This window comes from Muntiacus reevesi, chromosome 7, assembly GCF_963930625.1.
Source record: "Muntiacus reevesi chromosome 7, mMunRee1.1, whole genome shotgun sequence".
Taxonomy (NCBI): domain Eukaryota; kingdom Metazoa; phylum Chordata; class Mammalia; order Artiodactyla; family Cervidae; genus Muntiacus; species Muntiacus reevesi.
The window spans coordinates 81,798,208-81,813,380 of NC_089255.1; the positions used below are offsets into that span (position 1 = coordinate 81,798,208).

The 15,173-nt window shown below is 49.2% G+C and overlaps 1 protein-coding gene across 4 annotated transcripts in view; it reads right to left on the minus strand.

The window, feature by feature from the left end:
* The window catches only part of MIDEAS (mitotic deacetylase associated SANT domain protein), a 68,873-nt gene that overhangs the window by 4,274 nt on the left and 49,426 nt on the right, over window positions 1–15,173 (minus strand). For all 4 annotated transcript variants that reach the window (XM_065941941.1, XM_065941942.1, XM_065941943.1 and 1 more), the window contains 9 exons: window positions 14,775–15,071; window positions 9,334–9,679; window positions 7,317–7,383; window positions 6,715–6,857; window positions 6,494–6,597; window positions 5,957–6,032; window positions 5,199–5,287; window positions 2,792–2,941; window positions 1,371–1,583 (listed from right to left, as the gene is read on the minus strand). In XM_065941941.1, coding sequence (XP_065798013.1) covers window positions 1,371–1,583; window positions 2,792–2,941; window positions 5,199–5,287; window positions 5,957–6,032; window positions 6,494–6,597; window positions 6,715–6,857; window positions 7,317–7,383; window positions 9,334–9,679; window positions 14,775–15,071 — 1,485 coding nt within the window. The remainder of the gene's footprint in view (window positions 1–1,370; window positions 1,584–2,791; window positions 2,942–5,198; window positions 5,288–5,956; window positions 6,033–6,493; window positions 6,598–6,714; window positions 6,858–7,316; window positions 7,384–9,333; window positions 9,680–14,774; window positions 15,072–15,173) is intronic.

Sequence of the window (15,173 nt, forward strand, 5' to 3'; positions counted from 1 at the left end):
TTGACCAGCTCTGTCTTTACAGATTGCTGGTACAGTAATTTGGTGGGACAGCCCTAGCTCTACAAGACAGGACTTCCTGATGCATCTAACAGGGGTCTTGCTTGGACATGGCTTCGTGTTTTCAGTATTTCGTCTATGACATCATTCCATAAATGAGCTTCAAATCTATGTAACATGCCAGGTCACTCAGAGGGTATAGAGGGGACAGAAGGCCCTGCCACCAGAGAACTCAGTCTGAAGGGACAGACACACAGGCAGCTAGCTCATGACAATAGGGGCCACCATGGGAAATGCCAAGCAGGTAACAGAGAGCACAGGACACCTGGTGTAGAGGTGCTGCTCAGGGTATGCAAACCATGGACCTTGCGATATGGGAGACCCAGATGGCCATTAGAAGTCACACGCGTGTGCACTGGATCACACCCCATAGGAAAGCATTCATAAAAGTTCAGCAGAACTCAATGGAGTGTATATACAAAGAACAGCTCTTACAGGAGTGCTACCAAGGCTCAGAAGAGAGCAAACCACTGCGTCTGCAGTTTGGGAGCAGGGTTTCCTGCAAGGGTGTAAGTATACAAGTTAAACTAACAAAGACTCTCATACTAGCTTGCCAGCAGAGCCTTCCCATGGGTCTGTCTCTTGTGGGGCCCTCTCCCTGTCTCTTGTGGGGCCAGGAACAGCTCTGGACAGTGTGTTTTGCTTCTCAGCCTATGATGAGGTGGACAAAACACTGTACTAGGAGGACCTGGGGTGGGACCTCAGGCAAGTCACTTAGCATCTCTGAACCCAGTTTCCTACATCTGCAAGGTGGGGGTCAACAGTGTATGGGGTTATTATGAGGAATGTATGAGATGATGAACAGGAAAGCACTTTGCAGACATGAATGAGGCACCACATTGTTATTCTCATTGTCTCAGACACTTTCAGACACTTTTTTTACTCTCATCCATTTCAGACAGTTGTCAAGGAGGCAACTCTCTTAGGGGGAGCCCTGTCTGAACTATAAGTCAGGAGTGCTTCCCAACCCTCCCACACACCTTCTGGATTTTCACAAAGCCTCTTTCCTCTGTGCCTCAGATACAGAAGCAGAATAGTGTAAAATTAGTAGCAAATTCTGGAGTCAAGCTGCCTACCAGCTATCTTATCTTGGGCCTCAATATCCTCATCTGTAAAATAGGAATGATGACAGTAACTACTACCTAGGTTTATGAGGATTAAATGAGGTAACAGCATAAAATATTTAGTACACTTCCTGCCACGATGATGACAATCATCATGATGTTCCTGTTCTGCCCTCCCTTCCACACCCCCAGGCCCGGCTCCAGCCATCCTCCTTGGCCCTGGGCTCCCCCAGGGGAGGCCACACTTACCGACTCATTGGCCTGTAGTGTCTGTGTGGCTTTGACGGCTGCTGCCCGCCGGCTCCGCTCTCGCCCCTCTTCCTGCTCCCCCTTGTCCTGGGTCTCTGGCATCTCCTCCTCCCCCTCCTTTCTGGTCTCCTTTTCTTCCTTCTTGGGCTCTAGCCTCTCTTCATTTGGGGACTCTCTTCTGGGAGGAGGCACCCTTGGGAACTTCTGGGAAGTCTATGGGGGACGAGAACAGGGCAGTGAGCCCACAGCGCGGTCACACAGTCATATACACTAATTCTGATTCAGTGAGGGGCTCATCAGCCCCGGCTAGTCCTGCCCGCCTTGCTTGGCCCAGCACAGCCTCCTGTGCTATGACCCTGCACCCTTCCACAGCTAGTCTGCCTGTAAGAGGAGAGGCTTGAGGGCCTGGGAACCCTCAGAATGTGACCAAGCACTTGAGGTGGAGCTGGGGCATGGAGGGAATCTGTCTGTCCCGCCCCACAGACCACCTGTCTTCTTGGGTATATCCAAGAGGCATTCTTGGGGTAGGGTGGCCTAGTGGGGCCAGGCAGCTGCTTTGAGCTCCATTCTAAACTATCTTTATAACGTTTCCTATCTCTCTACCCTCCTCTCATCTGCAAAAATGGGAACTAACTCACTCCCTGTCGTGGAGCAGCATGTCACCAAGTGTGGACTTGTGACCCCAAGGTGATATTAGGTGGATACATGGACACAGGATTAAATAACATTCTCTTTTCACAGAACTGAATAACATTCTCTTTTCAGTTCTCTTTCAACCCTGATTATGTCAAGGACAAAGCCTCAAATTGGTGTTAATGTGTCATTTATACTTCTCTAGATTTAACAAGGAGAGGTCAGGCCTCATCTCAGAGGTTTGGCAGGTGATAGTACCTGGCTAGAATTTCATAATATTGTTTGGTTTTCATATATATATTTATTTTTACCAGTACCTTCTGTGACAAGGAGCACTGGTTTTCTATTTATGATTGTGACATAAAGCTTCCCTTTAGAGTTGATTTAAAGAAAATTAAGTACTAGCACAAGTGGTGTGTGGACATGACAAAATTACTAATGGTGACATGTGGTAGGATGCAGATATAGCAGAATTCATAAAGGTGACATAAGAATGATTAAAGTTGAGGAAACAGTGTTAGAGGTCTGCTCTGAGAGGACAACAAATTGATGCTGGTATGAACACTGTGGGAAATATCCCCAATGTTCTGCATCAACACAGTCTATCATTACAATGACACTGGCAGGTAGAGAGGGCAACCCAAAGGTCCAGGGCCAGTGCCCAGGACATCAACTCCCTGGGCTGTCAGGGGCACTGCCTTCCTCTCTCTCCCCTCCAGGGAGTCCTGGAGAGCTTGGGCTCACGCTCCCAGCTCAGCCTGAGCTGCTGAAGCTAGGAAGAGAGTCACCTTAATATCCACTTCAACCTCTTCCTGGGCCGACTTTTCATCACTCGTATCCACATCCCCGAAGGTTAGCGTCCCATTGCGGCCAATCTTCACCTGCTTCTTGTAGGTGTAGTAGAACTCCACGCACTGGGCCACGGTCTTGGTCTGGATCTGGTTTGAAGCCAAAACTGAGGTCAGAGTTCCTGGTTCAGCTCACCTGCCTGGTGGCACTACAGCCTTTCTCATTCCTGCATGGCCCCCCTTGCTTTAGTAAACACTAGATCCAGTAAACCCAGGAAATACAAGCATGTCTCCAATGTCTGCTGTGCACAAACCACTGACCAAGTCAATTAACCAACACTTTACCATTTTTTTTACATAGAGCTAAAAAAGGACAACATGGAGCCACTGGGGAGATTTGAATATGGATTACGTATTAGAGAGTAGTATTATGTCAGTGTAAATTTCTTGGGTGTGATAATGGTGCTTTGGTTTTGCAGAATACCTTTGTTTCAGGAAATATTTAGGTCAAATGTCATGCTGTAACTTTTAATGATCAGTTAAAACAGAGAACACATGTGTATGTGAGTTTATATATGGACACAGAGAGAGGACAAGTGTGGCAAATGTTAACAACTGGGAAATCTGACAGATATATGGCTGGTCATCATACTGTTCTTTCCATTTTTCTGTAAGCTTGAGATTTTTCAAAGTGTAAAGTTAAAGGGGAAAAAGTCCGGGCACCATTCACATTCAAAGCCAGGCTAGGCCCAGTAACATGGCCTCTTTACATTAATTCAGGCACACGATTTCATTCTTCTTCAGGGAGCAGTGTGGACAGAACTATAGAACTCCCTGATGTCGGGGAGGAACTCAGGGGAGACTAACACGAAAGCCCTGGAAAACCTGCAGAGGAAGCAGGAGCTTAAGTCTCGTTCTAACTCTGCCACTGAATGGCTGTGTGGCCTGAGGCAAGTCTCTTGGTAGGTAACGAGTGGGGTGAGACCAAATGATCCTCCCAAGCTCTGAAAGCCTAGCCCTCCTGTTTCACAAATCCCTTCGGCCACTGGATTTGGTTTCTGGACGTCTTCCCCCACCCCCACCACCCAGAGCAGAGTGTTTTCTGAGTCTCCCCTTTCTCCCCAGGCTTTCAGACAGCTCAGCCAGTTGCTGGGCTGCACTGGGAACTGGGGGGGTTCTGCCCACAGAGCCCAAGGGGTCAGTGAGGGCCCTCTGTGCATAAGCAGGGAAAAGACATGACTCATCTCCCAGGAATGGGCAAGTCACAGATTCATTAATTAGATCCTGTTTACACTTTTACTATCAATTCCCTCTGATCATCTGTTTGCTTGCCTAGTGGTCTGTTCTTTTCATTAAGGCATTAGGGGCGCCTCAGCCAGCTTCCCAGGCATGCACTTCTCGGCAATACTGCCCAGTCAGGGAGCCCAGCAAACGACTGTCCTCACGACAGGGCCCTTGGAGGAGAACTCGTCAGCACTTGGTCTAGGCCCCAGGGCGTCCCTGGCACAACCTACAATCCCAGGAGGAATGAGCACACTCTGGGAAGCCGTCTTCCCTCAGCTGTCTCAGGCTTTGTGACACAGAGCTGGTGGGAAGGCGCAAGTCCTCGGATTAGCAGAACACTCTCCCCAAAGAACTCGGGGTGGAGAGGACAAGAGAAATCTAGGGAAATTAGGCCCGGGTCTCCACTACTCCATCAGCTGAGTTCCTGGAAGGAAGCCCCGGCCGCCCCAGCCTGACAGGAAGTGGGCAGAGGCCCCCCCATCACTTGCTTCCTCTCGGTGTCCTGCTCTCAGGATGACCTCTCCTCCCACATACTAACTGCGGCCTTTGAAGTACTCCAGCGCCTCGGATGGCTCTCCTGCGCCTGCAGCCCTCCTCCTCTTCCTCTGTCCCCTTAGGCAGGTCACTATTTTAAGTTCGGTGCTACTGGGTCTGGTGCCCACTCAGGCCCCTCTGGACTGAGACTTCAGGGTGTGGCCACACTACCCTAAGGTGAAGGAAGGTAGAACCAAGGTGGGGGAAAAGGCCTGATCATATCCCTTCTTGTTTTGTTTAGAAAAATGTCTCTGAAGCTACTAAGTGGCATTGACCTGTTTTTTAACGGCTTGGGAAGTAGTTGCAGGCTGCTCCTCCCCCAGCAGATGGTGGTGGTGCTTGTTGAGTCACTAAGTCGTGTCCGACTCTTGTGACCCCATGGACTGTAGCCCGCCAGGCTCCTCCGTCCATGGGATTCTCCAAGCAAGAATACTGGAGTGGGTTGCCATTTCCTTCTCCAGGGGATCTTCCCACCCAGGGATTGAACCCTAGTCTCTTGCATTGCAGGGAGATTCTTTAGCAGAGGGAGCCCCCAAATCCTGCAGGGGGCTCCTACCCTTCTCTTGTCCCTGAAAGAGCCCCAGCTCACCAGTTTCTGCACCAGAAAGAAATCCTTCTTGTAGATGGCAATGCCTTTGTTGAACAGCTTCCTCTCAGCCATCTTCCACTGGTCGGAGCCTGCAGGGCAAGGAGGGAGCGCGGTAGGAGGGCGGGGTGGGCCTGGGAGCACTGCGGGGGGGCTGTTCTGAGCAGCAGAAAAGTGTGAGGTCGTCCACCCACCGTCTCTGCAGGCACTCAGAGCTGGCTGCACGTCCTGCTTCTGCTACTTACTAGCCATGCTGCTTAGCCTCTGAGCCTCACTTTCCCCACTTGTGAAAGTGTGAAATGGGATCTAATAATAGAAGCCACCTCACAGACAGCCTGCGGTGCAGACTGAGTAAAACCGTGTGTGCCGAAGCCTAGGTGCTCTGCCTGGCACGGACGGGATGCACCACCAGACGGGGCTGGATACCAGCGGCTACTATTGATCCTGCCACTTGGTTAATATCCTTCTGAAAGCACAGTGCCCAGTGTAAGACATGGCACTCCCCGGGCTCCTGCTCCTGACACCCATACCTCCTGGGCTTTTTTGCCCGAATGGGCTCCCACCTGCTGGAGCCCTCCTCCCTTCCCCTGCATGGCACAGGAAGCCCCCTGAGAGCCACTCCAGCTCTGGGGTTCCCTCAGGCTGGATCTTGGCTTATCTGGCCCCCTACCTTTTCACCCCCGCCCCACCCTGGGTTGTGACTCAGCACTGAGCCCCACTGAGAGAGCCCTGGATGCCCCCGGCCCACCCCGCCAGCCCACCTGTGTAGTGATAAGTTGCCAGCGGGTGGTTATGGGGCCGCAGGGGCTTCTTCAATAGCAGCTTATTCAGCGTTTCCTGAAAGGGAAGTGAGGAAAAGGTCAGGGCCCTGACAGGTTGTCAGTGGCCAAAATCCAGGACTCTGAGTAGGGTGGGCACTTAATTCTTAACTGCAGAGGGGCAAGAGGTCTGGCAGGAGGGCAAGGTCACTGGGGTCGGGCCACTCGGGGTGTCCCAAGATAGAACACCTGGTCCCCAAGGGAGCAGTCACAGATGGAGAAGGTCCTCAGTGGACAGCCCTGTCTGAGCGGGGTGGGGGGGGGACCCACTACCCAGAGATTGGCGTGGACCCTGCACAGCGAAGTCTCGAGTCCAGAACCAGGGCTCCCTCGAGCCAACCCCCTACCATCCCCACCTTGGTCAGACCCTCCTGCCTGCCTCCGATCAGTTCCGCTCACAGGCCTGGCTCCTGAACCAGAGACACGGCTCCCTGCCAGCCTCCCCAAGGGGCCCTCCTCCAGCGGGGGGCAGGGTCTCACCAGGATGTCTCCCCTGGACTCGTGCAGACAGTGCAGGGCCAGCTCCTGGTTGGTGCCGGCTCCAGGGAAAATGCTGGAGCAGGCAGCTGTCAGCAGGTCTTCCACTGGGGGAGGGAGAAGAGAAAAGCACTTGCAGGGCTGAGCAGGGCCGGGTCGCGTTGGGGCCTACCCCACCCATGGCCCAATAGCAGGCCCTTGCCTGCTGGCTCGTGGCCGCTCACCTTGCCTCTGCTTCTCCCGGCTGCTCTCCAGGACCTCCCATGGCTGCCACACCAAGTCAGCCTTGTGGGGGTCTGCAGCGGCCAGGGCACGGTCCCTCATCGAGGGGATTTCTGCTTGGAACCGGGAGCCCACATTGATCCGTCTGCAGGGGTAGAAAGGACAGGGAGTGAGGCCTCACCGTGTGGGGATGGGGAACCCGACTTTCTCCCTGGGGAATGGCGAAGGGGTGGGGGGTGGGGAGTGGCTGAGCAAGGCTTCAGCTGCGTGTGGGGGAATCCAGCTTCCTGAGGACAGCTTAGCAAGCAGCACCTGGTGCTGCCGGAAAGGCAAGGCCCAGAAGTTGCAAAGGGGAGAAGCTCCAGGTTTACAGTCAAAGAAAGAGCCGCTTGGACGGCCCTTCTGATTTTCTTCGGAGGCAAATTCAAACTGGGCTGGTCCCTTTGCCTTCCCTGTGACTTCCACACGGAAGCTGGTGGGGGGGTGGGGGTCAGTGAAGACCCTCAGCACACAGAACCCTCCTCTTCCTTGAGGACCTGTCCGTGTGCACTGGGCCCCAGCTGGCCAACCTCGCCCCCTGGGCCAGAGGCTAGGCTGCACTTACGGCTCGATGCTCACTGGGGTGGCCTCTCCCATCACAGAGAGGACAGGCGGGGTGACTTCGGCGCTATCTATGGGACAAAAAGTAGGTTAGGAGACAGCACCGTCCTCCCTTGAACACAGCCACCCTCCCCAACCCGGGGTGGCTGCTCTGTATGCACAGGAGCCACAGCGGTGACTCAGAGTTTCAGGCTGGGCAATCAGGCACCCTGAGTCCTGGCTCTGCAGCCTGCAACTGTGACAAGTAGCTGTGACTTTTACCAAACATGTGGGTCCCTCCCTGTTCACACCTGCTACGAGGGGCCATTACTACCTATCTCCCTAAGATGATGTCAGGTTTCAATGAAATGATGCACAAAGCCCAGCCCTCAATCAATACTAGCTACTGTTATTACTACCACTACCAGTCACACTACTAGAGCTGCCCCGGGAGCTCCCACACGACAGCATCAAGTCCAGCGTTCAGCTACGGGTGCTCTAGTACAAGAGGCAGACACTTCCGCTACAGGAGCGAGGCGGTGAAGGAGACCGCTGTTTCGTAACTATCTCTTCACTTCCTGGCCAGGTTCTCTGCCTCAGTTTCTCCGAGCTAATCTTAATGCCCTTAATGCGAGCAAGACACTCCCTTGGCTCCACAAACAAAATCTGCTGACTCCTCTCTGCAACCTGAGGGGAAATCTCAAGTCCTCAGCTCAAGCATCCAAGGCAGTTCCCCTGCCAACTCTGCCTCCCGCCACCGCCTTGCCTGGACCGTCCATCCCTCCTGGCCCCTCGCGCTCCCTGCACGTTCCACCTCCGGGCCTTTGCACCTCTCCCTTCGTCAGCCCAGGGCACCCTCCCCACCCGCTTCCTCGTTCAAGTGCAGCTCTAGCCCCACCCTCTCTTCAGTAAACGCGTTCCTCAACACCAGGGCTAGCAGCCTCTGCAGGCTCCCAAGCTTGAAGTCCGCTTCACTCACTGACCGCTGATTCCCACCCTGCCTGAACGCTTGCCTCCCTGTCTCCCAGGCCTCCAAGTCAACTCCCCAGTGACCCAGCAACTGTCTCTGGAACACACCACAGCGTCCTCCATGTTAATTGGTGCCTCACAGGATCTGCTTCAGGCTTAACATCTAAGTGCAAGAAAAATACTCATGGATGGACAGGACCTCTTCTCTGTCGCCAAGCTGGCCTCCGCAGTGACTTTCTTCTTGCACCACCCAGGCAGGGAGAGAAGCTTCCAAGCTTCCAGTTAGAAGTGGAAGAGCCAAAGGCGCATCAGCTCAGGGGTGAGTCATTTCTCACCCAGACACCAGGGGGCACCAGAGAGCCATGTCATGAGGAGGTCAGGGTCAGAGGTTAATGCGGTGACTCACCCCTGTCCTATCTCTGGATAGGTTTACTTTTTCTTAATCCTTTCTATCACCCTGATAGGATTATCTCCTTTTTTCCAGGGGAAATGTGGAGTGGACAACATTTTTTTAGCAATTCACCACCCAAGCCAGCCAAAATGTCTGCTCTAGGCCAAAATGACTGTTGAAGAGACCCGGGAGACAGAATCTGCCACATAATATTAAGAACGAATGTGACACATCAGAGACGATGTGAAGTGCTTTACGTGTCTTAATGCATCTGAACCTCACCACAACCCTCTGAGGCAAGCTATTAGGCTGAGCCATAGGAAACTGCTGTTTGTGACTCTAAAAATAGCTGAATACATATTGGCATTTCATCATTAACCAAATACTACAAACGTCCTCACTTAAATACAGAAGAAACTGAGAGCCAGGGAGTTTAAATGCCTCCCACAGGGGATGTAACAGTAAATGGTGGAACTGGGGTTTAAGTCCAAGCAGTTGGGGTAGCACCTCCTCTCCCTCACCCCAGGACAACCTCCTTCTCTCCCAGAAGACAGACAGCAGAGCCCCTCTCCCCACAGTGTTCCGGCTCAGTCCCCAGCAGCCCTAAGCCCGAGTCTTCCCTGTCCACCGCCCTCCTGCCCCCCACGGCTGCCAGGGGTGGGGCTGGCGGGGTGTCACTCACTAGACCGGAGCAGGGTGCGATGGGCACTCTTTGGCGTGATGGGAGGAGGGGCTGGGATGCTGCTGGTTGACATGATGGCATTGAAATAGAGTCCAGAGCCTTCCCGCACGGGGCTGAGGATGGGGGGTGGCGTGTAGGGGGGCAGCTCAAAGCTCCGCTCGGACGGGTGGTCGGCAAGGCGGACAGGGGAGCGCAGGTGGCTCTGGTAGGGGGTGATGTTGGAGTAGACGGGAGGAGCGATGAAAGTTCCCGCCTTGGTGGGGATGATCAGGGGCTCAGGTCTCGGCCGCTGCTTTGGTTTCCGCACTGAAGGCTCTCCCTCCAACTTAACGTTCATGTCCTCAGCCTGGAGAAGGAAACAGAACCAAGATGGCTCAGCGTCCCGCATCCTGGGAACACTGAACCCTTGACCACTGCTTGCCAGTCTCACCTCCGGTACTCAGTCTGCCTACCACACCCACCAAGGCAAGCCTGAGACAGGGAGCGGGGTCAGCACACCGTCTGTCAAGGGCTAAATAGTAAATATTTTAGGCTTGTGGGCCACATACACACATTCGTCAATGCATAGTCTTCAGTCTTCTCCTGACCCCACCCCTACCCCCCCTCTTTTTAAATAATTCTTTGAAAAGTGTAAAACCGAGTCTTAGGGCTGGATTTAGTGCACAGGCCACAGTTGCCCACACTTGCTGTGAAGTATGCTACAGGGCAGGGATCTACTGTGGTGTGGGGCCCAGACACTGAGACTGGATCACTTGAACTGGGAGCTACTTCCTTTCCTTACCACTTAAAATCACTTAACTCTGTGCATTCTCCTCTTTAACATGGGAAGGGCTTCCCTGGTGGCTCAGAGGTTAAAGCGTCTACCTGCAATTCGGGAGACCTGGGTTCGATCCCTGGGTCAGGAAGATCCCCTGGAAAAGGAAATGGCAACCCATTCCAGTATTCTTGCCTGGAGAATCCCATGGACGGAGGAGCCTGGTGGGCTACATTAGTCCATGGGGTTGCAAAGAGTCGGACACGACTGAGTGACTTCACTTCACAACAAATACCTACCCAATGGGGTAGCTAAGAGGACTAAATGAATTAATACACAGGGATCACTGAGAACAGCACCTGGTACATAGTAGCTAGTCAGTACTGGCTGCTGTCACTACTTAAACCCCAAGCTCTACATTAGATGGAGGCCCATATCGTGTGCCAAGACCCAAGCTGGGCATGTGCCCACAGTGAACAGGACAGCCCTGTCCTTGAAGAACTTTGATTCTCATAGTCTTAGTCCTACGATCACAGGCTAGCCTACTTGTGCTGTCAAAAGTTAGCCCTCCTGGCTTACACTTCTGCCTGTTTGGTGGTTTTCCTCGTGGGCCTCCACACAGAATAGAGGGCAGGGCTGTACAGGAATACAGGCCTCTCTTCGCTGCATCCCTACCCTTTCAAGAGAGAATGGGAGTCCGACAGGAGTGAGCAAGCAACCTCCATCACCTCCCTGGGTGCACAGGTGAGACTCGCCGTATCGACTGAGTGGGCCCAGGAACCACAGGCTTTCTGCCCCTTCCAGATTCCAGCTCCCACAAGACCTTCCAGCGGAGGGCCCGGACTCCCAGTGAGGTCTTGGCCTTGTCTTTTAGCCATCTGCACCCTCTCTGTTGTTCTACAGACTAGGAAGAAATGACACTGTTCATTTCCCCCCTACTTAGGGGCACAATATGATTGCACAGAAAAAAAAAAAAATGCAGTGAAGCCAAAAGCCCCCAAACTTGCTAGACAAGAAATCCAACCTAAACTCAGCTAGCAGTAATGTTTTGTGATTTTATAAGGAAAATGGATTTAAACTATTTTATTAATAAATTATTTGACTATATTTTTCATATTGATTTTTTCAATAATGATAATGTGATAATGATATCGTGGAAGGAAGGAAAGAAAGAAACAACACAAAAGAATTCTTATGTATAATATGATGTACTTCAGATACAAAAACAAAGTATTTATGGTTAGAATAATGTGATGTTTGCGATTTGCTTCAAAAAACAAAAAAAAATCCAGTGGCAGGAAGAAGTGGAAGTACAAATGAAAGAAGATTAGTTGCATTTTGAAAACTGTAAAAGAGGGTGATGGGTAGATATTAGGATTCATTATACCACTCTATTTTTGCACACTATCAAAAATGTCCATAACATAAAGATAAAGAGAGAGAAAGAGACGGACAGATCTCCCCAAAAGCCTAGTGTAGACAGAGTCCTCAGGCAGGAAATAAGAGATCCAAATTCCAGGGCTAGCTCTGCCGCTACTTGGCTGTATGATCTTAGGTAAGCCCCTGGCCTTGTTGGGACCTATTTCTTCATCTACAAAATGGGCATGTTGAACAGTGTAGTTGCTTAGGCTCCGTCCTGCCATCCTTAGGACAAGCTGCCCAGGCCTCCAGCCTCCACCACAAGCTTTCCCCTAACCAGAGAACAAGATTCCAGAGAGCAGAGACTATGCTGCTGATGAAAATCTTGGAGCTCTCTTTTGTGTTACAGACACTAGGCATGCAGGCCAACTCTCCAGCTGAGAATGACTAAAAAATCCAGATTCAATACAAAGTCACATTTCTGTGGCTATCAAGAGAGCTGAGGAGTTGGCAAAGAATTAAAGTGCCAAGGTCCAGGGAAAAGAGGAAAGCCAAAAAGGTGAGTCCAGCATTTGCAATTGTGTTTTCCCGAGAGAGATGCTGTTATGGAAGAGACAACTGAGAGGCTGAAAAACTGAGCAGAGCTTTTAATAAATTCAAGGAGCCATCAGGATAAAAACTGGGGTTTAGAACTTGCCAAAGAAGGAGAACCTGGTAAACCTGTAGGTTTTCAGCTTGGGACTCCAAAGGACGATATGCTTGGAATAAAAGTGAATCAGAAATAGACTAGTTCTCAAGTGGAATAATGCCTAGCTTCCAACTATCTGATTATGTTAAAGCAATCCAGGATTGCCTGTGCTCTTTGCTACCTGTCAGATGCAAAGACAGATCCTCTCCAGGAGAGGAGAACATCATCCAGAGTCTTTAATTATCTCAACAATTTTTCATATATAATGTCTGACATTCAATTAAAAATAACCAGATATACAAGAGAGCAAGACGGGATTTAAAAACAAGAAATAGCAGATAATAGACACAGATCCACAGGGATGTCATTAATGGAGTTATCAGATATAAACTTTAAGAAAACTATGCTTGAGAATTCCCTGGTGGTTCAGTGGCTAGGACTCAGCACTTTCATTGCTGGGGCCCAGGTCAATCTCTGGTCAAGGAACTAAGATCCCATAAGCCATGCAGTGCACCATCCCCACTCCCCAAAAAAAAGAGGAGAAAAGAAATACATGCTTAAGTTATGCAATAGAATAAAAGGCACTGTTGAGAGTCTCGTCAAAGAACTAGAAACTCTAAAAATGAACCAAATGAAAATTCAATAACTAAAAAAATAACTAAAAACAAGAATATAATGAATGAGCTTGACAACATATTATACATATCTAAAGAGAGAATGGCTGGACTGATACATAGATCAGACTAAGAAAAAAAATAACAGAATTCATAGAAAATTGAATGACAGATAAAATATGGGATACAGTGAAAAATTCTAACAAAATGTGTAATTGAAGTCCTATAGGAGAGGAGAGAGAAAATGGAGCTGAAAAAATATTCAAGAAGCACTCTAAACAGGATAAATACAAAGAGAATAATATTTAGGTATTACAGGAAAACTGCTGAAAACCAATGACAAAAAAAAATCTTAAAGCAACAGGGATAAAAAGATACTTTACATTCAAAGGAGCAATAATAAGGGTTATAGTGACTTCTCAACACTGTAACTATAATAGAGGCCTGAAAACAATCAATGGAATGACATCTCTAAAGTGCCAAAAAAAAAAACCCACCAAAAAGCTACCAATAGAGACTTCTCTAGCCAGCAAAGTTATTTTTCAGAAATGAACATGAAATAAAAACATTTTCAGAAAATCAAAGACTAATAAGATTTATTCCTAACAGACTCACACTAAAGGAAATACTAAGAGATATTCTTCAAACAGCATATAAATGATTTGAGATGGAAACTTGGAGATATAAGAAATAAAAAGCAACAAAACAATCTACATATATGAATAAAACTAAAATAAACAATGAACAAAACAGTAATATTATAATGTCCTGATAATGTTAAAATATATACAGAATGAAAGTTCATGTCAGTAATTCTACGAGTTAGGGATTAGGGGAAAATGGAGTTAAAGGGTTATAAGAACTCTGCATTGTCTGAGAAGAGGTAAAGCACTAACTTACATTAGATTTCAATAAGCCAAGAATGCATTCTCTAGGAAACAGAGAATTAAGCTCTAATGTCATAAGGCATTCACTATGTAATAAGTTAACCTCTCTCCAATGCATCTAGAATGGTACTAGCTATGTAACATCCTCCAGATAATTGAGAAAATGGTCACTCAAATCCCTTTCTGTAGGGCTTAGTTCTCTCATAGAACTCCGGGTTAAAAAAAGGCTGCTAGGGTAATCACTGAAGGAGTAATACATTAAGTATATAACTAATAAATTAATAAAGAGGGGAAATGGAATAACAAACTCAATCAATCCAAAGGAAATCAAAAAAGACGGCAGTGGGGGGGAGAAAGAAAAGGTACCTGGCAGATTTAAACCGAAGTTTATCAGTAATTACATTAAATGTAAACCATATCAAAGCTCTAACAAAAAGGCAAAGATTGTTAGAACAGATAACAACAAATCTTCATTACATGCCACTTGAAAGATACACCTTAAGTAGAATGATATGGAAAGGCTGACAGTAAAAAGATAGAAAAAGTACAGATCCCATCCTCCTACCCACACTAACCAAAAGAAACTGATATGCCTGACAAAGCAAACTTCAAAAGGCAAAAAAACTACTAAAGATAAAACATCTCATGATAGTTTCTATTGCAGTTCTAAAAGAGCCTGCAACAAACACTGCATCAAAGTGTATAAAACAAATACTGACAGAACTAAGAAGAAACAGACAAAACCTCAATCTTAGTGGGAGATTGCAACACACGTTTGTACCGACAGAACAAGTAAACATTTCTACATCCCAGAACAAGTAAACATTTCTATGTCCCAGAGCTCAGCACAGGGCCTGACCCATATAACAGGCCCAATCAAAATTTGTTGACCTGAAACAAAAGAGACTCACACACCCTGGATTTTCCTAAACGGTCCACATTTCAAGTATAAAACTGTTTCTTTGTCCTCTATAACTGCCACTTGTCCAAAAGTTCCGTTTGGAAAATATATATAATATCCCCATGGGGGCTTGAATCCCTCCTATACTGCCACGGTCTGCTTTTTCCCTTATAATATCACTACTAAGGCATCAGGAGCACTCGGGTACGGAGCTGTTTGCATGGGGCACCTCTCATACCTGAGACGGGGCATCAGTCCCAGGGATACGGGTGGACCGCCGGCGGGTGACAATGACTGACGGCTTGTGTTCAGCGGGGTTCTGCTCGGGACCCTTTCCATCCTCATCAACACCTCCAGCTTGGGCTGCCTCAGTTGGGTCAACTGCCCGCACAGGCACAGACACTGGGATGATGAGGGGTACCATCCCGCTGTCCTCTCGCGCTCGCTTGGCTAAGGAAGGCTCAGAAAACTCCACCCCACACTTGGTAGTTGAAGCCAACACACTTTTCCTCTTCTCCTCAGAGCCATTGGCTTCCTGGAGAAGGGGAGTGAGAGGAAATAAAAATGCAGATGGTTAGAAGGTAAGTTCTGATCTGTTGGTCCGGGACCCCTAGTCCCATTGGACTCAGGCTCAAAC